At 47.7% G+C, this 25110-nt stretch overlaps 1 protein-coding gene across 3 annotated transcripts in view; it reads right to left on the reverse strand.

Moving 5' to 3' along the window:
• Window positions 1–313: 313 nt before the first annotated feature.
• The window catches only part of PRAG1 (PEAK1 related, kinase-activating pseudokinase 1), a 51645-nt gene continuing 26848 nt past the window's right edge, over window positions 314–25110 (reverse strand). For all 3 annotated transcript variants that reach the window (XM_030312254.1, XM_030312255.1, XM_030312257.1), the window contains 3 exons: window positions 21209–21366; window positions 8682–9430; window positions 314–1631 (listed from right to left, as the gene is read on the reverse strand). In XM_030312254.1, the coding sequence (XP_030168114.1) occupies window positions 495–1631; window positions 8682–9430; window positions 21209–21366 (2044 nt within the window). In that variant the 3' untranslated portion in view covers window positions 314–494. The remainder of the gene's footprint in view (window positions 1632–8681; window positions 9431–21208; window positions 21367–25110) is intronic.

A 25110-nucleotide genomic window follows, 5' to 3' on the forward strand; every position in this document is an offset into this window, starting at 1 on the left:
TCTCTCTCTCTCTCTCTCTCTCTCTCTTCCTCTCTGCCCCTCCCCCGCTCATGCTCTCTCTTTCAAAATAAACTTTAAAACCAAAAAATATTGAGTGAAGGTCTGCTGGATTTTTTTTAACAGCCATTTGACAAAGGGGTAAAGTGATCCCATGGTGACGTAGCGAAGTCGGAGTCCAGACTTCACTGCATCCGCAGAACTGTCCCCAGGCCGGGGCGCGGGGCCAGGAGTGTACCGACTGCAGGAAGAAACCTGGAGGACTTGAGGAGGACGGGGGGGCGGGGGGACGGCGTGGGCAATGACAGCCGCAGTCTTTCTTATTTAGATATTTTATATATATATTACATCCAAGTATGACAGTCGTTTGTACCATTTCCCAAGGGAGACAGATGTTCCCAAGGCCAGGCAGGGTGCAAGGGGCGGGTTGGGGTGGGGGGGGGGGGAGGCGCGGGCAGGGGAGCGGGCGGCTGAAGGGCGGGGCTGGGGGGCCGCGCTCACAGAAGCTGCAGGAGCTTCAGGGACTGGAGGAGCGCCCCCGGCTCAGCCGCCGCCAGATACTGGCAGCACAGCCAGTCCTCCAGCTCCACCCCGCGCCTGCGGTCCGCCGCCCGCTCGGCAAACTTCATCATCATCAGGGCGCGCTTCATGTCGATCCAGTTGTGCAGCGTGCCGCACAGCACCTCCTCCGACGTGCCCGGCTGCTCCACCAGCTCCCGCCGCGGCCCCCACAGCAGGCACTGCAGCACCCGCTTGGCCTCGCCGATGCGGATGCGCTTGATGGGGTCGGCCTCCAGCAGCAGGTGCGCGAGCTGCTGCAGGCCGGGCGAGTAGAGGGACAGCGCGGGCAGCGGGGGCAGGTCCTCCTGCCGGTAGTCCTGTTCCCGCAGCCGCGCCCGCACCTCGAACGGGTTGGGCTGGTGGAGCAGCTCATAAATGAGGATGCCCGTCTGGAACTCATCGAACTTGCGGTACTGCGAGGCAGACACGATCTCGGGGGCCAGCCGGGCCTGGCTCTTCTTCTGCTGCAGGTTGGTGGTGCCGCCTGGCTTCTGCTTGGCCTTCAGGAAGTTGCTGATGATGAGCCGCGGCAGGTACTTCTCACTGGGCACCCCCTGGCAGGCGGGGGAGGGGGCGGGGGCGGCGGCCGCGAGAGAGGCAGAGGGGCACGCTGCGGGAGCCCCAGCCGGGGAAGGGGATGGGGCGGCGGGGGAGGCGCCGGGGGAGGCCTGGGGGGAGCAGTGCACCAGCAGCAGGTTCTCCAGGCACAGGTCCCGGTGGATGATCCCGTGCTCCTTCAGATGCTCCAGCCCGTTGCAAAGCTGCAGGAGCAGGAAGCACACGCGCCGCTCGTAAACCTCAGGCTCGGACTGATGGCTGGAGGCGGAGTCCCGCACAAAGTCAGAGGCCGTCTGGTGGGGCACCTCGGGGGTGATGACCACCACGCAGTCCTGCTCCTGGGCAGGCGGGTGTGACGGGGGTGCAGGCTGAGGGTCCTTGGGTGCGTCAGGAGAGGTGAGCATGCTGGAGGGCACCGAGGCAACAAAGTGGCCGCAGTCCTGCTGGATGTTGAAGTGCACGGGCACAGAAGGGCTGCAGTAAGGGGCTGCTTTGGGCTCAGGGGTCTTGCAGATCTGCGGGCGAAAGGCAAAGTCAGGTCAACGGTGGAATCCATCATCCTCAACAAACGGTGTTGGGACATTGCGGATAGCCGCTTGCAAAAAGGAGAAGTAAACCCTTACACCAGACACACAAATTGCCTCAACGTGAATCACGCTTAGGTGTAAGAGCCCCGAATATACGTTTTAGAAGAAAACCCAGGACAGACTGTTTGAGACTTTGGGCTGGGCAAAGATTTCCAAAAGCACCAAAAGCATGGTCCATAAGGGGAAAAAAAAGTCGGTAATTATCAAAATTCCTAAGATACCATTAAGAAAAGGTAAAGACAAGTCATAGGCTGGAGAAAATATTTATAAAACACCTATCTGATGAATAATTTTTAAGTAAAATTTAACAAAAAACTCTTACAACGCAGTAAGAGAATGATAAACTACCCAATCAAAAGTGGACAAACTATATTAATAGGAATTTTACCAAAGAAATACGTAAATGGCCACAAGCACAGTAGTCACTGGGGAGGGGTGCCTGGGTGGCTCATTCAGTTGAGCGTCCGACTTCGGCTCTGGTCATGATCCAACAGTTTGTGAGTTCGAGCCCCGAGTCGGGCTCGCTGCTCTCAGCACAGAGCCCGCCTCAGATCCTCTGTACCCCCCCCACTCTCTGCCCCTCCCCTGCTTGTGCTTTCTTTCTCTCAAAACTAAATTTTTTTTTTTTTAAAGTAGTCACTGGGGAGATGCAAATCAAAGCCACAGTGAGGTATCGCTTGACTCCCACTCGAATGTCTATAACAAGAATGACAAACAGTAACAAGTGTCCATGAGGATGCAGAGAAATGGGAGCCCTCCTACATTGCTGGTGGCGTATAAAATGGTGCCATCACTTTGGAACACAGTTTGGCAATTTCTTTAAGAGTTAAACATAACATGACAACATGATCCAGCAGAAGTGGGGCTCCCGCAGGACAACGTGGCACCCTATCAGTAGGAACACATCTGTCTGCCCCTAGTGTGTGCTAGAGAAATTCTCAGGAAACCAGACAAGCGTTTACACAGGCAGTCAACCTTAATCCGCATTCCTTGCGCCCTACAGCGGCCACCTGACCGCGGACGTGTTTGGCCGCTAGGGCGCTTTGCTCCCTTCTTGGGGAATCCCAGGGACAGAAGCGGGTCCTTCTAGGCTGTGGCCAAACTCCCTGAGACTGCCCTAGTTTCCAGATCCAGGTAAAGGTGCAATGTTGGTTGCTGGCACAGAGGGCTCTCCAGGGTGAGGGATGCCAACCCACAGCACCCTCTGAACACCCTATTATTGTAGGAATAAACAAGCAGGTGAGTTGGAGCTCCTCTGGGGAATCCCCACGACCATCGCTCTCCGGCCTCTTCAACATCTTGTATTAAGACAGCACCAGCCACTGAGGATCTTTAGCCGTGGTAATCCTCTTCTGGCTGCCACGCAGCTGCTCAAGCCAGACGTAATAGCCCTCTGTCAGGCCTCATTTTCCCCGTAATTACAAGGAAAGGGACAGAAGATGGGCTGTGGTCTCCCCTCTCAAAAGGATACAGTGCATCCTCAGCCATGCGTTATAGGAAGGTGAGGATCGGTGTAGTAATCCTGCAAAGAAAGGCACCTCGCATCTGCCTAGAACATATCATCCCTCGAGCAATCCAAAATAACCCTTCAGGCTGCCGCGGTGCCACACGCGAGTGATTACAGCAGCATTTACAAAGCACCACATTGCTAACAGGTGACGTTTTCAGGAGTTCCGCTGCAAGCATCTTTTCACAGGCATTTATTTAGATTGCAGCTATACAAACCTTCTTCTCAGCCTGAAACCTGAAATAAGAGAGTCCAGCCTCTGAGGAAACTTTTAAAATGATAATTAGGGGGTGAAGGGAGGCAACACATTAGTAATCTCTCCATTACAGAGGTAAAACAGAAGAAAAACGTAAGTGCATTTTCCCCCAGACATTGCTTCCTAATACACTAACAAAAATGATTCTGGAACACGCATCTAAAGGGCATTGTTGTGGACTCCCCACTGTAGCCCACCCGACTGTATTTGTTTTTTACATGGCAGTCTTCTGAAACACTATTAAATGAAAGGGAATGTGTAGCCTTCAAAATGTAGTCTCGCGTATAGATGCCAGCCACTGTTTATGGCACTGTCTGCTCTGTGCCCTCTGTGGCTATGTGGGCCACGCATTGCTGAGGTCGGGGTCACTCCCTTCCCCGTGAGAGCTTCTCCACCACAACACGCACCTACCAAACTCTTGCACGTGTGAGGCACTGCCTACTAATCATTTTTCACACAGTGTCTCATTAAATCTCAGACAACCCGATGACACAGGATGAGGTAGATGCTTCTACAGAAGAGGAAACAGAGGCTTCGAGGGGTTAAATTATTTGCCCGAGACTGTACAAGGGAGAAGTCTCCAGGAGTCAAAAGTATGGGCTTGGAAGTGAAAAAGACCCTGGCTTAAATACGAACTCGGCAAACCCTGGCAAGTTACAATCGATTCTTGTTATTTGCAGTAGTTCTGTTAAGTAGCCACAAACACGGAATGAGCGAATACTGAACCACTGCTCCTAGGGGAAATATAGGGCGAAGTTCTTGCAAGCGTCTGTTCGTAACAATTTTTACCAACTGGCCAACACACAACCTCGCTTTGTGTGTGTTTCTGTTTAAAGACGCCTTATTAGTAGATACTGTGGATTCATGAACACAGAACTCCCGCAGATGGCACTGGAACTCACGCCTAAACGAAGCTCACCTAACACTCCCCCAAAGGCACATGACAGCCTTCTTGTGCTCACGACCACTAGGCAGGACTTCAGCGCTCAGCTCGGTCATTTCCAACAGTGAAATCATCAACACAAGGCACAAAAATGTGAAGAATGAGACAACGAAGAGACCACAAAAAGGACACCTGTTGACAGGGGAGAACCGAAACAAGAAGCCAGAGCCTTGCCTTGTTCTACCTTGGCTGGGAATTCGCATGTCTGGTGACCCAAGTCTCCCCCTACTCTGTGCATTTCCAGGGACCACAAAAGGGCCACAAATTATGATTTGGGGTTACAAACGAATGTTAACAAGTGAATTCAAAAATACAGAATCCACAAATAGCAAGGATCCACCTTATTTATCTCAGTCTATTTTCTCCTCTGCAGTCCGGGCAGCGATAGGTCCTTTCTCCCAGGGCCACTGTGAGCAGCCAGGGACACAACACAGGTGTGGCTCTCAACACAGTGACTAGCCCACAGTGAGCTGGAGAAGGTTGCTATGGTGACCGCTCTGCTGGTCTGGCTGTAGCCATGTGGTGAGGCAATCCAGAGCTGGCTTGCCAGTTACTGTACAAACCTGGGGGCTGCAGCTGTCCAGGGCCTGGGAAGGGTTTCCAAGGATTCCTTTTCTCAAGGGTGTCAAAGGCCTAGGCCCAGCAAATACCACTGACAGTTTGCACAGAGATGTAAATGAAGGAGCAGAATAAATGGGGACAGGGCTGGATGCATTTTAAAATCGGCGAGCTAGTCCTCTATCAGGACCCCCCTGCCCCCGATCTGAGAGTCAGTATAGTGCAAAGGTGGGAGTGCCCCCTGCGGTCGTTTCACAGTGCAGGATGGTGGGTGCGGGTAGAGGAAGTGGGGAGGACAGGGAGGCTTCTCCACCCTCACCCCCTCCATTTCATTTTCAGGGAGTCTGAGCTTGGGATCTGGTGCAAGACCACACAAACCTTTGGTTCAGCTCAAATTTCAAACGTTTTGCTGAGCCAAGTCTCACTTTCAACTTTGGAGCCACAGCCTCGTTCGTGGTTAAAAATCTGGGCTAAGTCACGTTCTTTAAATAAAGAAGGCCCAGCTGGCTTAACACAAGTCCCTAATTACTGAACTGGAGTCCTAGTTGACCGAGGAATAAAGCAGTTTCTAAAACTCACACACAGCTGATGATTTTTCCCCCCCACCACATAGTCACGGAGCAGGGCTACAAGAGCTGGCTTTAATCTCCTGGCTGCTGCAGGGCTCCGAGCCCATAAACGGAGGGCCCGGCATTTAGTGCGAGCAGGTGCGAGCCTGCTTTTGTTAATGGGGACTTGCGAGCAAGGCTCGCGCTTACCAGGCACAGATGACATGAGCTCAGCGCCGGAGCGGTGGCGTGGGCGGGGAGACCGCTCCGTCCCTCGGATTCCAGATGACTGTATTCCGTCTAGACTGCAGCGCTAATGAAGTACAACAGCTGCACGTGGGAAACGATGTTCCGAGAGCCCCCGCCCCACAATTACCGGGGCCAGGCACACTTGCGAATCGGTATTGTTGTTCCCCAGATTCTGAACACTGGATGCTGTTCTCCAGATTTCCTTTTCATATGTTACAGAGATGGTCCTTGGGCTGCCATGTCTCCGGCAGAGTCAAATAGGACACCCGGGACTCTCTTCCTTAGAGGGCTGGGGCCTCGTGTCCCCACTTCCTCATAGCTTACATTTCTAATGAAATGAGGAACAATGCTTGTTTTTAACCTCTGCCAGGAAAGCCAGATTTTCTGCATTGTTCTTCAGAGAATGTGGCTAATTCTTCACTGTTCCAGGAGGTCCTAGATCCAAGCTGCACATGACAATCACTTAAAAATATAAAAACCACGGGCGCCTGGGTGGCTCAGTCAGTTAGGTATCCACTCTTGGTTTGGGCTCAGGTCATGGTCTCACGGTTTGAGAGTTCGAGCCCCGCATTGGGCTCTGTGCTGACAGCAGAGAACTGTCTCTCCCTCTGCCCCTCCCCTGCTCTCTGTCTCTCGTGTGTGCTCTGTCACTCTCTCTCTCTCTCTCAAAATAAATAAATAAACTAAAAAATATATGTGAAAACCAGAACCCTTTACCCCAAGGTTCTGATCAGTGGCCACCTAGCTCCTTAGTTCCCAGAGCAGGATGACATCACTTTCCACCCCAAGGCAGGAGGGAGCAAGCTGCTTCCACCAGGTCCTTCCTTCCTCAAAATGGAGAGGCACTGAATGAACCCAGTTCCAGCCCCAGGAGCCAGGTGACAGTGGCTGATGCCCTTGACCTCAGGGAGGGCAAGGGAAGGCTGGCTCACTGATTACCTCCTCAGGTTCCCTGGGGCTAGCAAAAGCAAAGAACCTCCTGTAAGACACCTCCAGCCCTCAGGCTTCCAGGAGCTCACATTTCCATTCCTTTCATTGTTTGGGTCCACACCCTGGATCTGGGCCAACAAAGAAGACCAGAAAGCCTGGCTTCTCAAGTTCAGCTCACTGGAGAGTGCACTCACTTTCCCTCTACTGGATGGATACAGCACCATCCGAACAGGAAGGGGAACACTGGGATTGTTTCTTTTTTGTTTTTCACTGTGCTTGGGGAGTGGCAGAGCAGGATCACTTACTAAGATGGGTTTTGATAGAGACAGTGAAGTTCAAGAAATCGACAGACTCTCAGTTCAGCATGTTTGTATTTTCTTCCATCTGGTGCTTGCCATCTTAGCCACAACCCCTCCTAGTCTTTTGGGACCTTGATTCTGGATAATTGATTGTATTCTTATAGCCATACTGGCGTCTTCACCCCCAGTTTTTTCATCGTAAGGCATCAAATAATTATATATGGCCCCCTGAACCTATAAATCAGGGGTTACTAATCTATTTTTTATGGTGCTATCACCAAGTTGTTAAAAGAAAAATCTCAAAGTACAAAATTCATTGCAATTTTCCTTGGTTAATAGTCATAATATTAAAAACTTTTTTTTTAATTTTTATTTATTTTTGAGAGACAGAGAGACAGAGTGCGAGTGGGGGAGGGGCAGAGAGAGAGAGAGGGAGACACAGAACCCGAAGCAGGCTCCAGGCTCTGAGCCGTCAGCGCAGAGCCCGATGCGGGGCCCGAACTCACAAACCATGAGATCATGACCTGAGCTGAAGTCGGATGCTTAACCGACTGAGTCACCCAGGCGTCCCTAATTATCATAATATTTTTAAAAACTCCACTGGTAAGCAGGAAGCCACCCTGCCTCCCCAGGCCATTTCATGTTAGATCAGTATTTGCATTTTTTTCTGACTGGAAATAAAAGATCTTGGGACAGGTGATGGCAAAAAAAAAAAAAAAAAAAAAAGAGCTCATTGTTCCCCTCCTCACTACCCGCAAAAGCTTGCATTTATAGAAGAGCTACAGGACCGCCAGGTATTCAGGGGACACCAAAAGATGAGAAAAACGGCCACATGGAAGGAACGGAATGTGGGTGCAGACGGCTCGACCAGCTTGCAGGGAGCTGCACCTTGAGAGAGCGGTGGGGGATGGGAGCAACGGCCCCGAGCTGGTGGCAAAAATTAAAGAGCTGTGTTACTTGAACTAGTCACTTCACTTCCCTGAACTCCATTTCCCTTAAGGGACAGGATGGTAGCAGAGGTGTAGCAGGCAAGCCAAAGCAGCATTCTGATCCATCGCAGCCACCCGCCACCGCCAGCTGTGGGCAGCTCAATCATTTTGCGCCTCAGATTCCCCACCTGTAAAACCTAGCTGCCCTGTGAGGATGTGAGGTCATGTAGTTAACGCACCCGAGAGTCTTGTTGCATACTGAATGCTTCATCGATGCAGTTACTCTGTGTTCAAGATCACGCCTAGGTCCACCTCCCTCTCCAGCTGTCTAGCATTTGAAGAACAGTATCTTCATTGTCCGTCCCTCTGACTGGATCATAAGCTCCATAAGGAAGCTTATGTCCCGGGCCAGGCTGAGGGTGAAATCGGTGAGCACGGGTGCTCACAGTAAACTCAGGCACCAAGCCTGCGCCTGAAGCCCGGACAGGTGAAAGGACTTGCTCCAAAGGCTGTCCTGCCACAACCAGGACCAGCTGGTTGCACTGCAGACTAGGAGCAGGGGGTGGGGCGACACCTACGTTCACAGCAGGAGACGGGGCAATACCTACCTTCACAGCAGGGGGCGGGGCGGTTCCTACTTTCACAGCAGGGGGCGGGGCGATACCTACGTTCACAGTAGGAGGCGGGGCGATACCTACTTTCACAGCAGGGGGCGGGGCAGTACCTAGTTTCACAGCAAGGGGGCGGGGCGGTACCTACTTTCACCGCGTAGGTGCTGCCAGGGTCCTCGGAGCAGGTGGCGCAATAATAGATGGCGTCCCCCGAGTCACAACAGGGCCTGTTACAGGTCAGTTTGAAGAGTGACCAGTTATTCTCGTTGAAGTGCAGCTCCTTTTTCTGGCCGCCCATGAAGAGGTCCTCACACTTGGCTGCGAGGCGGACCAGGGACTGGGCATAGAGGCCCCCCAACTTGGCATAGGTGCCCTCCTTGCTGCTGATGCTGCCCAGGAGGCTGTGGAGCTGCAGCTGGGTGCTGCCGGTGGAGGCCTGGCTGGACACGCTCAGCTGGGAGGCCGAGGGGACCCCTTTGCACTGGAGGCTGGGGCTCCCGAAGCCGCTCTGGCCGCCCGCCAGCCCTGGTGCCGGCACCCAGTGGCCGTTGCCTTTGAAAGTTTTCTCCAGGGGCTCAGAAGAGAAGATATGATGGTGGCGGCTCCCGGGGCTCGAGGAGTAGCTGAAGTGGGACTCTTCGTGGATACAGACGTTGGTTTCCGAGTGGCTGAGGTTCAGCTTGGGACTTGCTGTTCTTGGCTTGGGGGAGCCTTGGGTCCAGAAGAAGCCATCGGGCGAAGAGGCCGCTCGGCTCACTAACTTCTTCTGGGGGAGAGGCGGGGGCTGTAGGGGGCCGCTGGGGGACACATCCTCAGTGGAGCCCAAAGGAAATGGAACAGGAGCAAAGAGTTTCTTCCCGCTGCTGGTGGGGGAGTGCGCTGGCTCAGAGGAAGGGCCTGAAATTGAGAAACAGCAACCATCAGGCTAAGAGGCCTATGCCACTCAGTTCCAGGGCCCTGCGGTCACAGAAATTGATTTTACTTGTTGTTTATTTCTAAGAGATGACATATGCACAATGAACACAATTCAAAATGCAAAAAAGGTATCCGGCGCCTTTGAAGTCAGCCTCTTACCTTAGCACCCAGTCCCCCTCATCAGAGGAAGCCACGCTGGCAATTTCCAGGGATCCTTCTGAAGATTTGCCAAACAACCCAGACAAATGCACATGCACACGTTTACACAAAGGAGATATTTTACATCAGATGTGCAGATCTATCTAATTCTTTTTAATAGCAATCATGTGCAAGTATCAGGATTTATTTAACCAGTCCCCTCCTGATGGACACTTAGCTTGTTTCCAATATTTTGCAAACAATGCCTGCAACAACAAACTTGAACACGTATTTTGAATGGATTTTTTAAAAGTCAGGTTTATAGAGAGTACAACTGACCCACAATAAAAACAATAAAAACACCCTGGTTGCCTTGGGGGGCTGGTATGTGATTTTATAAATGAAGAAACAGATCTTAAGGGAAAGCAAGTCTTTCCTAGACGCCAGTTCCCAGAGTGGGGCACGTGAATGCTGAACCTGATGGGGGTGAGGGACGGGGATGGCTTCAGCCCCCCACCCCAAACTGCACAGAACATGGGGACATTCAGAAATGTCATAGACGGCGAGCTGAGGGCCAGTCTAGACAGGGCAATGACTGGACTTCACTCTTTGTATCAACGTATGAAATGGAGGTTTCAAACCAATGAAACAAGAGTTTGGGTAAAAATATTCAGGGAAGAAGGCATGGCCCCTGGGGACAGAAAACAGCGAACTGAAATAGAACTCATTTCTTTCATTCTGAGAACTGACTGGAGGATGTCACCACTATTTTGATAAAAGCTTCTAGGGAAATAACAGGAGCGTTAACTGTCTTCACAGGTCCTAAAATGCATCCTAGTATCCCAAGGGTTAAAATGTGAGAGAACTACGGGTCTGACATTTGAGGACCTAGGCACTAATGACACCTGCTGCTCACTGAGTTCATCGAGCTATGTCATCCTAAGAGCAGGGCATGCAGTGTCCCTCTGTGCCTCTCCCCACCTCAGCAGCATGACTGGAACGCAAGAGCTACAACAAACACATAGGTCCCAGACAAAGAGCAAAAGGCCCCAAAGGAAAGCAAAGTGTTAGTTTTGTGTTGATGCACACGATCTTTCTGGCGCGGCTCCTGAATAGTGAACGATTTTCTTTGCCCACACAGAGTTGCCCTCTGCTTTCTCCAACCAAAGTGCGGACTTCCAGAATGGACCCCCAAGGAACAAACACGGGCACCAAGCCCCACAGATCAATACGGGGTCTCCTTACTTTGGGGTATCCCCTAGGGAGGAGGCTCCCTCTCGCGAGCAAGGTGACAGACCACGTCATCAGGGCTCACCTTGCCCACTGACATCCAGGCCCAGCCTCACTGATGAGAGCAGTGTCCGTGAGTGACCGCAGGGGCCTCCTGTCTAGTACACGGCAAGGCGGTCGGGCCCCACACCGACACCTCCCTCCCCTGGCTCCGCTATCGCTCTCATGGGACCCGGGAGAAAGCACAATGCTGCTCACGCTCCCACATCTGCAGGAGGTAAGCTCTCTTGCTTCCCAGTGGTTTTCCAAGATCCGCAGTTAAGTTTTCCCTCCCACCTCACCCCTGCATTGCTAATGACGGGCGGGGCGCCTGCCAGCAAGGCTGAATGAGGGATTTATACCCTTCCAGGCCAGACTGATTATAAACCAAGCAGCAGCGGCACAGTCGGGCCAGGCAACTTTACACACCCGTGTATTTTCCCCTCACGGTCTGAAAGGGGACCGGTGAGAGCCAGCCAGCCGGAGGACGGGAGACCCTGATCGCAGCAGGTTCTGGATTCCTGGGGTCTATGGGTTCCCCCCCATTCTCCCCAAGAGGCTTTTCTGCTCCCAAGGGTGCAGTCAGCAGGGGGGGCGGATGAAGGCTAGGGCTGCACAGTCACTTCGTCTCCATCCTCCCTTTAGCAGAGGCTGAGAGAACGGGGAGCACCGGTGACCAGCTGCTGGACTGCAAAATGGAGGAATAAGACCCCTTGTATACGGGGCTCTCAAAGGACACTAAGCCTCAGCCACCAAGTTCCCAGGGGATGAGCAAGAGGGTGACTGAGTGGAAACAGGTCCATTTCCCGACCTTTCTGCATTTTGGACGGCAAAAGTCTGCGACCATCAATCTGATTCTCCATTTGTTATCAACAGGCAGAAGATGGAAGACGAGAAGACGAGGGGAGGCAGGGGAGTGTGATCAGTCTCTGGTCAATGCTCCTTCTATTTCTAACTTTATTTATTTATTGCATGAGAGAGAGAGAGAGAGAGAGAGAGAGAGAGAGAGAGAGAGAGAGAACACGCAGGGGAGGGGCAGAGAGAGAGAGAAGGCTCCTGTCAGCACAGAGCCCGATGCAGGGCTTGAACTCATAAAATGTGAGATCATGAGCTGAGCCGAAACAAGAGTTGGACACTCAGGTGACTGAGCCACCCAGGCACCATTCTGGTCAATGCTTTAATCAGTGCCTCCAGTGACAGGGACAGCCTGCCTACAGTGAGGACTCCTTCCAGTCCCCAGTCCCCGGGTAGTTTCTGACAAATCAGTTTTTTGGCTAGTCGCCTCTTTAAGCCTTGCGCTTACTTCCCCATTCTTATTGGTTTGCCTTCCCTGTATGGCTCTCCATGACGCCTGCAACATGTCCTTTTCTGCCTCTACCTGTGACCTATGGGTGGACAGCGGGATGAACCCCTAACTAGCTGTTGCCCTCACCGGGCTGAGTTTCCTCATTTAAAAATTGACCAGATCGTACCAGTGAAGGTCCCTTCCAGCATGAATAGTCTACAATTTCAGCTACTCTCTCCATTTTCAACTTCTTCCAGCAGGCATTTTGTCTCAAAGCTGCCCCTCAAATAAAAATACCTCTAGGCAGATAGCTCTCCTGCTTCTCTCGCTCTAGCTCCCTCAGCTGCCCCTGGTTAACTTTCCAACCTATAAGGGTAGCAGAAATTAAAAAAAAAAAAAAAAAAAAAAAATCTGTAACACTTCTTATTCCCTAGATCACCAGAGGGAATCAGGAGGTTCTGCTCTCACACCAAAAATAACTTGTGTGTGTGTTCAGGCAGTTGGAAGGAAGTGATTTTCTCCTTTATCCAATGGGTGTTCTCTTGCTTTCCTGTGGGAACTGCGTTAGTCAGCGGCTTTGATCAGATCTATAGGTAAATCTGGCAAGGAGTTCTGGGTATTAGGTGGAGTGTGGTTCCTTCTTTATTTCTTAGTTGCTGTGTGTTTGGTCACCCAACAATCACTGCACAAAGCCCGTCCTAATTAGAGGACAGCAGGGCCTGAGAGGGCTCCCCCACCCCACCCGTCCCCAGCAGGAAGGGCTACAGTTACCCAAACCTCACCCAGGGAAGTGAGGCTCACCTCAAATGTGCACTTTACGCATATAATTGGGCCTTATGTACACATATTGTGATTCTGAGGTAAAAAAAAAAAAAAAAAAATGCCTAGTTCTGTAACGGGCACACCTCCTTCCGACCTGAGGCGTCCTTTTTAACTTAGTTTCTTAAAATGTTTCTTTCAATTCGGAACCACAGCTGGTGAGGAGACCATACTTCACTCTGATAGCCTCTGGGCACCTCAGGATCACGTAACAGCTCAGCCCGTCACATTCTTAGGGCTACCCTGAAAGGGGTCAACGTGTGGCCCTTGTCAATGAAACTATGATTTCTCCACCATGGGACAAGAGGTACCTCCTTTCTATGGGACCAGAGGGCACCCCTAAAGCCCCACTCTGATTCTACCGTTTTCTTTACTCTTACATGGAGCACTTCCTCCGAAACATGGCTGGAGGAACATAAGAAATAAATCTTCCTTATGATTTTCTTTTCTCTAGCTCACCTTGTGGTAAGAACGCAGTATATAATACACACAGAGTACAAAATCAGCCTATGTTATCAGGCTTCTGGTCAACTATTAGCAGTTACGTTTCTTTAATTTTTTTTTTAACCTTTATTTATTTTTGAGAGAGAGAGAGACAGAGCACGAATGGGGGAGGGTCAGAGAGAGGGAGACACAGAATCTGAAACATGCGGCTCTGAGCTGTCAGCACAGAGCCGAACGCGGGGCTCAAACTCACGGACCGCGAGATCACCACCTGAGCCGAAGTCGGACGCTTAACCGACTGAGCCACCCAGGCGCCCCATCAGTTACGTTTCTAATAGAAGCTACTAAAACCGTGGATTGTTGCCTGTGCGGAGGGGGCTGGTGACCCAACCCCTCTGTTTTTCCCAGGGTCAACTGTATTTGTAGCAGCCGCCACACTCTGCATTTAGAAGAAGAGCCAGAAAGAAGAGGGAAAAAATATGTCTTGACACCTAAAATAGTTGTAAAATCCACAGGCAAACCACTGGTTCAGAAAAATGTGCCTAAAGAAAATGCTGAAAAACTCTGGCCAACAGCCCATATTCTCAGGACTTAGATTCAACAGCAGTGAGAAGAATTCAAATATATCCTGGTTTTATGCTGGTGTTAGATCACCCTGTTTCCAAATTCTGGCTTACAATTAAGAGTGTAAAAAAGGGTGAGAATGGAAAATACTTTTCTGGGAAGTTTGCCTCCATCGTAGTTACATCATTGGTAGGTTTTTAAATGACTTTTCGTGCTAATAGGGCCAGAGAGCTCCAAACCCCAGTTCCTAAGTTTTTCTTCCAATTGCCAATTCTGCATATAAAGCCTGGAGCCCATCATACAGCAGAACACCTCTGTCTCTCTTCAGTGTGTGTTTCAGAGAAGGGAAAAAGCATTTCTGGTGGGGAAACTACACATCGCATATGGTACACTGGGTGGGATCTTAAAAAGACCGAGGAGAAAGTATACTAGTTTGCTGCCATTATATTTAGAAAGCAGAGAAGAAATCAGGATTTCAATGGTCAGGATAAACAGCCCAGGCAGAAACGCAGGCCAGAAGTTCAAATGTAGCACTGTGACGTTTTCTTTATTATAGAGTCCTCTCTTTTTGCTGGCTTTTAATAGGCACTTTCATTGTTCTCCATGGCCAAAATGAGAGGTAAGCTTATGGAGGAAGTGGTCAGTCCAGTTTTGAGCTGTGTGAATGAGGCTGTTTGGCTCCCTTAGTGCACGGCTCTGCTTTCTGACAGCAGCCGGCCAGAGCAAATGTGGCTTGGAGGGCAGAGTCACGGGGAGGGGAATACCCCACCGAGCTCCAAATTCTTAGCTTTTGGGTCTGGCTCTTCTCCCACTGTGGGTAAGGTAAAGCAAATGGAATTTTCTTGTTTGAAAAACATGGAGTGTTCTATGGATCTTTTTTTTTTTTTTTTAAATGAGGATATAGATTATTGGCTGGAAATGGCTGTACAGAGTTATCTATTCAGTCAGTCAATATTTCCTGAGCACCTACTAACTGCAAGGCATAGGGAATAAAGCAGATGGAAAAAACCTCTCCTACAGCCCGTGGCCTTGTTCAAAGAAAGCCATCTATGTGGACACCTTGTCACTGGTGCCCAGGAAGTGGCACCCTTTCAGGTTTCTGCCAAACCCCCTCTTCTTACCCCAGGAGACATGAGGTGGGTGGCAGAGGGGATGTTCTAGCCTCACATGTAGCTTTTTCCTCCAAAGAAAAACTGTGCAAACTCTTGTTTGATCACATAATCAGACAGGCTCAAGATTAAATGTTAAAAAAAAAAAAAAAAAAGGCAGCAAAGTATTCCTTCAGAAGGAACCCTGGCTCTCTCAAGAAGGTAAACGTGGCCTGAAAATGGAAACAGATTCTCAACATTCCACAACTGGAAGGAAAACGTGGCATTGGTGAGGAGCCTCTCCGGAACACTTGATCATCCCGAGAAACAATAATCAAGATGTGGGGGCGCCTGGGTGGCGCAGTCGGTTAAGCGTCCAACATCAGCCAGGTCACGATCTCGCGGTCCGTGAGTTCGAGCCCCGCGTCGGGCTCTGGGCTGATGGCTCGGAGCCTGGAGCCTGTTTCCGATTCTGTGTCTCCCTCTCTCTCTGCCCCTCCCCCGTTCATGCTCTGTCTCTCTCTGTCCCAAAAATAAATAAAAAACGTTGAAAAAAAATTAAAAAAAAAAAATAATCAAGATGTGAATGCGATTTACACGTAAAACAGGAGAAGCACTGTCTCTCAGCTTGGAAAACAGGCCCATGGAAAACATTCTGTGCCAACAGCCCAAGTGTGGCTCCAGAACCCTGCCTTCAGGTCTCCTGTGAGAACACAATCATTTGGGGTTGTCTTCCAAATTAACAGTAAAATTAGAAGTTAGTTCAAACCACTTTCACATGCTGTTGATAGAAGCGTAAATTGACATTTTACGGGATAATTTGGGAACATCTATTTAAAATGCATATAGGTTTTGACTTATCAGTTCCACTTCTTTTTTTTTTAAAGCTTATTTATTTATTTTGTGTGTGAGAGAGAGTGTGCGTGTGCATGCATGTGCAAGTGGGGGAGGGGCATAAAGACGGGGAGAGAGAGAATCCCAAGGAGACTCCACACTCAGCACCGAATCCAGTGTGGGACTCGATCCCATGACCCTGAGATCAGGACCTGAGCTGAAATCAAGAGTCAGACCCTTCACCAACTGAGCCACCCAGATGCCCCTTCTTCTTCTAAGAATTTATCTTTCAGATATGTTCACCAAATTATCTCACCAAAGTATGTTATGGGATCTTACTGGAGACTGGTAATGAAAATCACCTAAATATGCATTGTTAAGAGAGGGGCTTAACGAATTCACACAAGGACAAAATATACAGCATTTTTAAAAAATGAGGTAAATTTAGAGGTTCTGATTGGAAAGACTTCAAGATACATTAAGTATAACAATGTGTCAAATTGAAGTTTATGATATTTTAAAAATACGGATAAAAATTTCTGAGAGGACATAGAAAAATATGCTCAAAGCATGTCAAAGGTGGGAGCTGGGATAGGAGGCGTCTGATGACTTTGACTTTGCCTGTCATATCTTTCCCTGGCGTGTGAATTTTTATCATAGACACATACTGACTTTAGTGACAAAATAATATATATTTTAAAATTCAGTTTGGGGCACCTGGGTGGCTCAGTCAGTTAAGAGTCCGACTCTTAATTTTGCCTCAGGTCATGATCTCATGATTCACGGGATCAATGAGCTGACATTGCAGAGCCTGCTTGGGGTTCTCTCTCTCCCTCTCGCTCCCTCTCTCTCAGCCCCTCCTCTACTGGCTCTCTAGCTCTCTCTCAAAATAAATAAATAAGCACTAAAAAAAATTTTTTTTAATTCCGTTTACAAGAAATAGTTTAAACTAAAACAAAGCTTCACTTTCGTGAGATTGTATGGGCTCAGGCCACAGACAATCTTAAAAACGGAGGATCTTTTCCTTTGGGATAGCTTCTTCGTCCTTCACTAACAAATCTCCCTGAACAGAACCCGTGACTCAGTCTGTCTCCAGGGGCGTGGGGGATGAGGAGGGCCTACCCGTGTGAGGGCAAAACACCAAATGTAATATATCAGACCGAACCCACCAGTTTAGGATCCAGTGTTCTGGCAGCCAGAAACAATAATAGCCAGAAGACGCTATTTTCAGCTGGGGAGCTTTAGATGCCTTTTCAGGGCTGCTTTTTTCTTCTTACAGAGACTCAGGTAACAGCCTGAGTAGGGGAGCAAATGCTCGGTGAAGGTCAGGCTGTCACTCCTTCTGACTGATGTCTGATCTTTGTGGACTTACTGCCTCTCCTCCTGACAGATCCGCCCTCCCCTCCCCGCCCACTTCCCCGGCTTGATTTTTCCCCACAGCACTTCCTGCCATCTGACACGCCAGCTACTGTAGCCCTTTATCTTCCTCATTGTCCATCTCTCCCCACTGGAATGTGACAGAAAGAACTGGGCAGGTTTGGTGACTGCGGTATGTTCAACATCTAAAGCTGTGCCCAGCAGCACAAGCCTTGGATTTGACAAATATCTACCAAATCAAGGACGCGATTAATGGGTATATTTAAAAAATCCTCTTGCATCATTACTAAGAAAAACAAGCTGACTACTGTCAAGATTATAGTAAAACCTTGGTTTGCAAGCATAATTTGTTCGGAAAACGTGCTTACAATCCAAAGCACTCGGATATCAAAGCGGATCTCAAGAACCACTGGCTCCCTTGTGATCATGTGACGTTCGGCGTCCCGTACTACTTGTATTGCAAGACATCACTTGTCTATCAAGTTAAAAATTTTTCAAAATGTTTGCTCGTCTTGCAGAACACTCACAGAACAAGTTACCCACAATCCAAGGCTTTCCTGTATTTCGTTAACTTGGCTGTATCTCTGGTTTGCCAGTTATAAAAATACCAACACTGACCTGGCACATATCTTCATGTGAATTTACACCTATATTCGCTGTAGTTAGACCTCTTATCTATTGCTTGTGCCAACAGTTTCAATCCAAGAGAGCACTCTCTAATCTCCCGTACTGTGGGGACCTGGCCTCCGTGATGCCTCTTAAACTGTGCAACCGAATTATAATGTTATCCTAAATCAAAAAGTTAAATAATCTTAATGTGCCATTGGGTTTGTCTATTTAAAAGGGAGCATTTGGGGGCACCTGGGTGGCTCAGTCGGTTAAGCGTCCGACTTCAGCTCAGGTCATGATCTCACGGTTCAGGGGTTTGAGCCCTGCGTTGGGCTCTGTGCTGACAGCTCGGAGCCTGGAGCCTGCTTCAGATTCTGTGTCTCCCTCTCTCTCTGCCCCCCCCCCCCCCCCCCCCGATTTGTGCTCTGTCTGTCTCTCTCAAAACTAAATAAACATTAAAAAAAAATTCACAGGAATCATTTAAAGCCCAAGAGTCTTCCGATGACTGACTGACTTTCTTTCTTTTCTTTCTTTCTTTCTTTCTTTCTTTCTTTCTTTCTTTCTTTCTTTCTTTCTTTCTTTCTTTCTTTCACTTTCTGATGACCATTTGTGATGACTGTCTAGCTGAGCATTTTGCCTCCCATCTATTCACTACAGATGACCTCTTGGCAACATCCATGGATCTGTCCTGACACATGCAGTTTGTCCCTCCCAAACTGAGCATAAACCAAACAACTGCTTAGACGGATTTTTCCTGCCACTGAGTTGACTCACTGTTCAACTGAATTGCCCATATGGACAAATGGGATAACAGATGTGCTTTGAGGAGTATGAGATGCCTCAGAAGCACAAAGAGGTGAAATGAATCTTGATATAAAAATATACAATTTAGACAAACTGGTTTCCAAAATGCAACAAAGTTATAGATTCCAGCTATGTTTGCTCTTCTTATAAAATCTATTATCATTATTTGCCACAAAACCCAAATAGTCGAAAACTAACTTTAACCACTAACTCTGATAAGCTTCTGAGAAATTTACATAAACTGTTAGGATACGCTCTGGAATGACTTTGTCCTCAACTCACTTTACTGCAGATATAAATAGCCTGCGGAATGCATCTTTTTCATTAGCGAATTCTTCCTGACAAACCAAATAGTCTAATGATATCTTTTGACTTCATATATAATATTAGAGAAGTAGACACTACATTCTGGTCTCCAGGAACTTCAGCTTGAACGAACTCTACCTCTCTTGTTCAGCTCCCCTCTTTCAGCTGCAATATTAGTCACAAAAGGTGTGATGGGTAAATATTTCAATATTAGTTTTATAAGGTAAAAGTGAGTAAGAATTCATGGGACTGAAAGACGACTGTCCAGGAACAGATCTACAGCAAGCCGCCTTGGTTAATGAGGAGAAGCAGACTGAGAGCTTCTTACATTTCATGGCCAGAGAGACAGAGAGACACAGAAAGAAGAGAGAGAGAGAAAGAATAGAGAGAGAAGGTGTTGGTCTCTTGCCAGCTGCAAAGCATGGTCTGGGGTACAGAGCCATCCGCAGGAGCAGCAAATAGAAATGGTTCACTCTAAGGACCCAGAGTCTGGTAACAAGGTATATACTTTTCGTTGATCTAGGAATCCAAGTTTTGAAGTGCATTTCCATTGCAGAACAGGTTCGTGATAAAAGAAGAACCAAGAAAATACATTCATTTGGATTAGAAAATGCCCGAGTTAGGTGTCGCCACTGTATTCCTAATCCCCAATGGCTCCGTATTTCCCACGTCTTCCTTAACCTACAGAGCTCTTTCCTCCCTCTCCCTCGTCAGTTCTAATTGCACTTGAGACATGAGTTCAAGTGCCATCTTCTCCAAGCAACTTCCCTGAACGCTTCCTCAACCCTCACTGACTCCTTTCTCTTCTGGAAGCCTTGATAGCATTCATGTTCTGGGAAGCCCAATCTCCTAGCTTAGACAAGCCACCCATGTGTCATGTGTTTTAGTCTTGTCTCCCTAGCTAGACCTTCAGAGTCCTGAGAGCAAGAGTCATGATTTGCTGGTTCTGAGAAGCCACATACCCAGGTAGTTTGGGAGAGTTCACATCAAGGCGAGCTGGCTGATGGCCAGTGGGGGGCTCCAACGTACACTGCTCCCTCAGAATCACCCATCGTCCCCCAGAAAGCACGTCAGGGCACAGGGTCCAATGGTTCACGTGCCCTGCCCAGCCCTCTGTGGAATAATCCACCTCGTAGAATTTTTGCACAATGGGATGGGAAAAGGGAAAAGATGAAATCCCAGGAAAATCTGCAGAAAAAGGAAAGCCTCTTTTGCTATGTCCCACCTAATCAAGATTAAGATATTTCCTGTTTTTAAGTCTGAGCTTTCAGAAGTTTCCCATAAGAACACACCACAGGCTGACTTATGACACATGCTTCAGTGTTAGCAGTACTCATCTCTCAGACGCAAAATTGTTAGTGATCGTGAATTCATGACGGAAACCTTGACTCCAAAATTGCCTACTGGGAAGAAATGTGTCCACAGGAGTGAGAAAGGCCGTCGTGTTAGCACATGTCGAAACGTCACACGCTAAAGGGAGTTTAAGAGAAATGCAGCAGAGGAGACACACACACACACACACACACACACACACACACACAATGTCGAAATAATGAGAGGTTTTACTATTACCTGTCCCAACTACAGAAACACAAGACTTCCTTCTGAGGAATATGCCCAATCGGGACATACCCACATTACTATGCCTAAGAGCTTTATCCAGGGAGTGGGATGGACAGTAGACTAATGAAGCCTCCGTGCTTTAATACAACAAACATTTATGCAAGCACCTGCTGTGTCCAAGTAAGCGTGTGCATGTGTGTGTGCAATCATGCACGTAAAAGGGCAAACGAGCTGCGGGAGGGGGAGAAAGAAGGACAGAGAGAGAGAGAAGCACAGAGGGTGAAAACTTGTGGTTGGCATGTACCTAATCCCCTGAGAAGCAATCCCGAGGACAGAAATGGAGAGCAGAACTATATATAAATGGCTTATCACCCAAGGAATCAGGAGTCTTTCAATATGCTTTCACCTTGAGCTTCCTCCGCCTCGTTCCACAGGGACGCAATATATGTAAGTAGAAAGGGCAGCACGGGACGAGGCACCTTGTCCTGTATTCAAGAGAGAATTAATGCCCACTGCTCCTCGGTGGAGTCTACCTCGTGGGGAAAACAGGACCGAGACAGTGGGTCTAGTTCAGCCATTCCAAATCCTGGCAGCAAGCTGAGGGCTAGCCTTCCAGACTTGGGAGAATCTAAGCCTCCCCAGCAAGGTCGAGTCTGTTACCTCCATCGCTGCAGGTCCTGGAGTCTGAGGCCAGGCTGTCCGTGGAACCCGTGGTGAAGCCGACGTGGACGCCTCTGCAGGGAGGGCTGAGACTCTCTGCGGAGCCCTGGCTCCCTTTTTCCAAATCAGAGCTACTCTTGTTCATCTTTAAAAGATGCCTGGAAGAGGCAAGAACACACAGTAAAAGCAATTAGTTTGGTTTCCGTTCAAAAACCAGGCCGATGGATCATGAGCCTACTATGTTCCTGAAGCCTGATAATACCAGCAAGCTTTGAAAAAATGATTCTGGGAAGGGAGAACACGGACCCTTTTGGAACTTTATGTGCATGAATGGTAGGAGATTTCTCCAGTGTAGTTAGAGGAGTGAGTCTATGAAATTGAGACAAATGCCAAAATCATGATTTGGGAGGAACTGCCATCGTATTCTTGACCCCGTCTACCAAAACATTTATGTCACCTACTGTACGGTGTATAACATCTCTACAGAGAAAAAACCGAACACGATCACACAAATCAATGTCTGGAGATATACTGAGATTGGATAGTTTGTGCAAGATCACAGGATAAGCGAATTGCAAATTGGGATTAACGACGTGGGATTTCTTTCTGCCTGGTGCTCTCCTGACATAGCTTCAAAGGGTCTAGTTTGTTCCTTGGAATCAAGGAAAACTTTATATCAATGTAACCAGACCTCTAGTGCGATCCTCAGAAATATGTTAACATAACCTTTCTTCCTGAAGTACAGAATCTGCCCTTAGGCTTTCTATGAAATTTTTTGTTGCATCTCTAAAGACACCGTGACCAACAAATCAGGGACAGGAACACCAAGTCCAAGAAAAAAATTACTTGCCTCGGAGAAAACACTGCCATTATCAGATAGAGCGGTGTACCTTATTGATTTCTCCTTCCCCCTCTTCCAAGGACTACATGAATATTCACTCTGACCTGACATTTTCACCACAAAGTGAGGCAGGCCACAATCAATCCGGCTCTTTCCCTGTAGGTGGTAACCCAGATTTGTCTGAACTGGTATTTCCTGATGACATTCCTGTTCCCACTCCGGCAGATCTATATCTCTATATCTATATCTGCTGCAGGAAATATACAATGCAGTATTGATTTGGCATCAGAACTGCCTTATTTCATGCACATGACCTTACAGTCAAGAATTTATTGATTGTTCTTTGTGCTCAACATCTCCAGGCCCTGAATTAGTCTTCACAGTCACTGGGATCCCTTGCTTATTACCAGAAAGTTTAGGGAAAGTCTGTTAGCCACCATGAAAATACTCGCCAGGAACATGTCCTTCTCCACACCTCCAATTCTTAGAGCCACAGTAAAAACCTTTTTAAAGCTGTCAAGTGTAGTTGTTTTGCTTTTGTGGGTTTTTTTAGTGTTTATTTTTGAGATACAGAGAGACAGAGAAACAGAGCATGAGCTGGGGAGGAGAAGAGAGAGAGGGAGACCCAGAATCAGAAGCAGGCTCCAGGCTCCGAGCTGTCAGCACAGAGCCTGACGTGGGGCTCAAACCCACAAACCACAAGATCATGACCTGGGCCGAAGTCAGACGCTTAACCAACTGAGCCACCCAGGCACCCCTGTCAAGTGTAGCTGTGACAGTGATGGCAAAGGTTGCAACTAATAATATTGTTTACATTTTAATGTCACTGTAGGGATCTGGGAAATATCAGATCTTTAGGAAGTGCTGTGCCAGTAGATTATCTTTATTTTACCCTCTGGCAAAATAAAATCATAGAAAAGTTTTGTAAATTATTTCTATTCTCATCAAATCTCAATAATGACTTTTGCAGATGATGCCTAGATACAAAGTTGTGAGTAATGACAACTCCTCGGTCTAAGAGTGAAGCCAAGTAGGCGGCAACACAACTACCCTGCCCCCCTCCAAAATGGCCTCTGGAGTCCCTCGGTTCTCAGGCCCAGAGAATTGCCAAGGGAGAAATTCCAGCACCAGAGCTGCTGAGCTGGCAAAGCTCCCCATTCTACAAACTTAGAAAAACACTGAATGAAATGTATATAAAGAGATAAAACTAAAAAATACATAAATGTGTGAGTACACACACACACACACACACACACACACACACACACACAGTTATTTATAGCAAAGCACCGAGAGGAAGAAAAATGCTGGGGTGCCAGATCAAAGAGGGAACTCAATACCAGAACAGTGCAAGGGATACTTCAACAAAGTGCGTTTGCTGTAGGTTCTGGAAGATGTTCTTTATGAGGTTAAGGAAGTGTATTTCTCTTCCAAGTTATCTAAAGTTTTATATTCTAAATCATTTACAGTTATCAGATTTTAGCAAATGCTTTTTCTACATGTATAAAAAAGGCAAACTGTTTCCTCCTTTATTCTGTTAATGTGATGATTTACATTAACAGCTCTTCTTAAATGAACCCACGCTTGCACACTTTGTATAAACTTATTTTAGTACACATTGCTGGATTCTTTTTACAAATATTTCACTTAGGATTTTTACACTTACATTCAAATGTGAGGTTAGCTCATAATTTTTCTTTCCTATACTGTTCGTAACTAGTACAAAAGTATAAAGGTTAGCTTAGAATCATAAAATGAATTGGGTAACTGTTTCTTTTTCTCAATCACCTTGCTTAGTTTATAGAAGATAGGGATTGTGTGCTCCTTGAAAGATTACTGAAACTTGCCTGTAAAACCATCTAGACCTGGTTGCACTCTAAGTGGGTCAGTACATATGTGTTTCTGATAAACTTGCAATTATGTTTTGAGGACAGAGATCCAAGAAGCAGATCCATGTACAGGAACCTGCTGTGTGCAAATGTAGTGTTGTATCAGTGATTGAAGAACAAACATGTCAGTTCATGGTACTTACACACTAGCTATTTGTAACAGGCCAAAACCCACGATTTAAAATCTGTTAGAAGAAAAAGTTTATGACCTTGGGATAGGAAGGATCTGTTAAATGAAATTTTTTAAAAAGTAGAAACCATAAAGGAAAAGATAGATCAACTTGATTCTTTAAAATGTAAAGCTCCTGGGGCTCCTGGGTGGCTCAGTTGGTTAAGCCGCTGACTTCGGCTCAGGTCAAGATCTTGCACTGTGAGTTCAAGCCCCACGTCAGGCTCTGTGGTGACAGCTCGGAGCCTGGAGCCTGCTTCAGATTCTGTGTCTCCTTCTCTCTCTGCCCCTCTGCCTCTCACGCTCTCTCTCTGTCTCTCTCAAAAATAAATAAACATTAAAAAAAATTTTTTTTAAAGATTAAAAAAAAAAACGTACAGCTCCTGGGGAGCCTGGGTGGCTCAGTAGGGTAAGCGTCCTAATCTTGATTTTGGCTCAGGTCATAATCTCATAGTTGTGGGATCAAGCCCCAGATAGGGCTTTGTGCTGAGCATGGAGGCTGCTTGCGATTCTCTCTCCCTCTCTCGGCCCCTCTCCCCCTCTCTCAAGAGAAATAATTAATCCTCTCTGATAAAATAAAGACACCATAAAAGGAAAAAAGCCAAACCTGGGACTGGTACCCATTTGTAACCAAATGTACACACATTTGCAATCCATATAACTAATAAAGTATTGGTATTCAGAATGTTAAAAAAAAATCAACAGACAAATGATGCTATTAAAAAAAGGGCAATGGGTATGAACAGGTAATTCACAAAAGAAAAAATATGAAAGATCAATTGACATATGAAAAGATGATCAACTGTAATCAGATTATAAATACATAAAATGAGATTCTATTTCACATCTATCTGATCAGTCTGGCAATATCAGGTTTTGTCAAGGATGTGGGAAAATGAGAACTTTCTCGCACTGTGTGGGACTGTAGATTGGTGTGTACACACACACACACACACACACTTTGGATATATATCTTTGAACAATGTTATTTAAATCACTAGTA

Source organism: Lynx canadensis, chromosome B1 (genome assembly GCF_007474595.2).
Source record: "Lynx canadensis isolate LIC74 chromosome B1, mLynCan4.pri.v2, whole genome shotgun sequence".
Classification (NCBI taxonomy): domain Eukaryota; kingdom Metazoa; phylum Chordata; class Mammalia; order Carnivora; family Felidae; genus Lynx; species Lynx canadensis.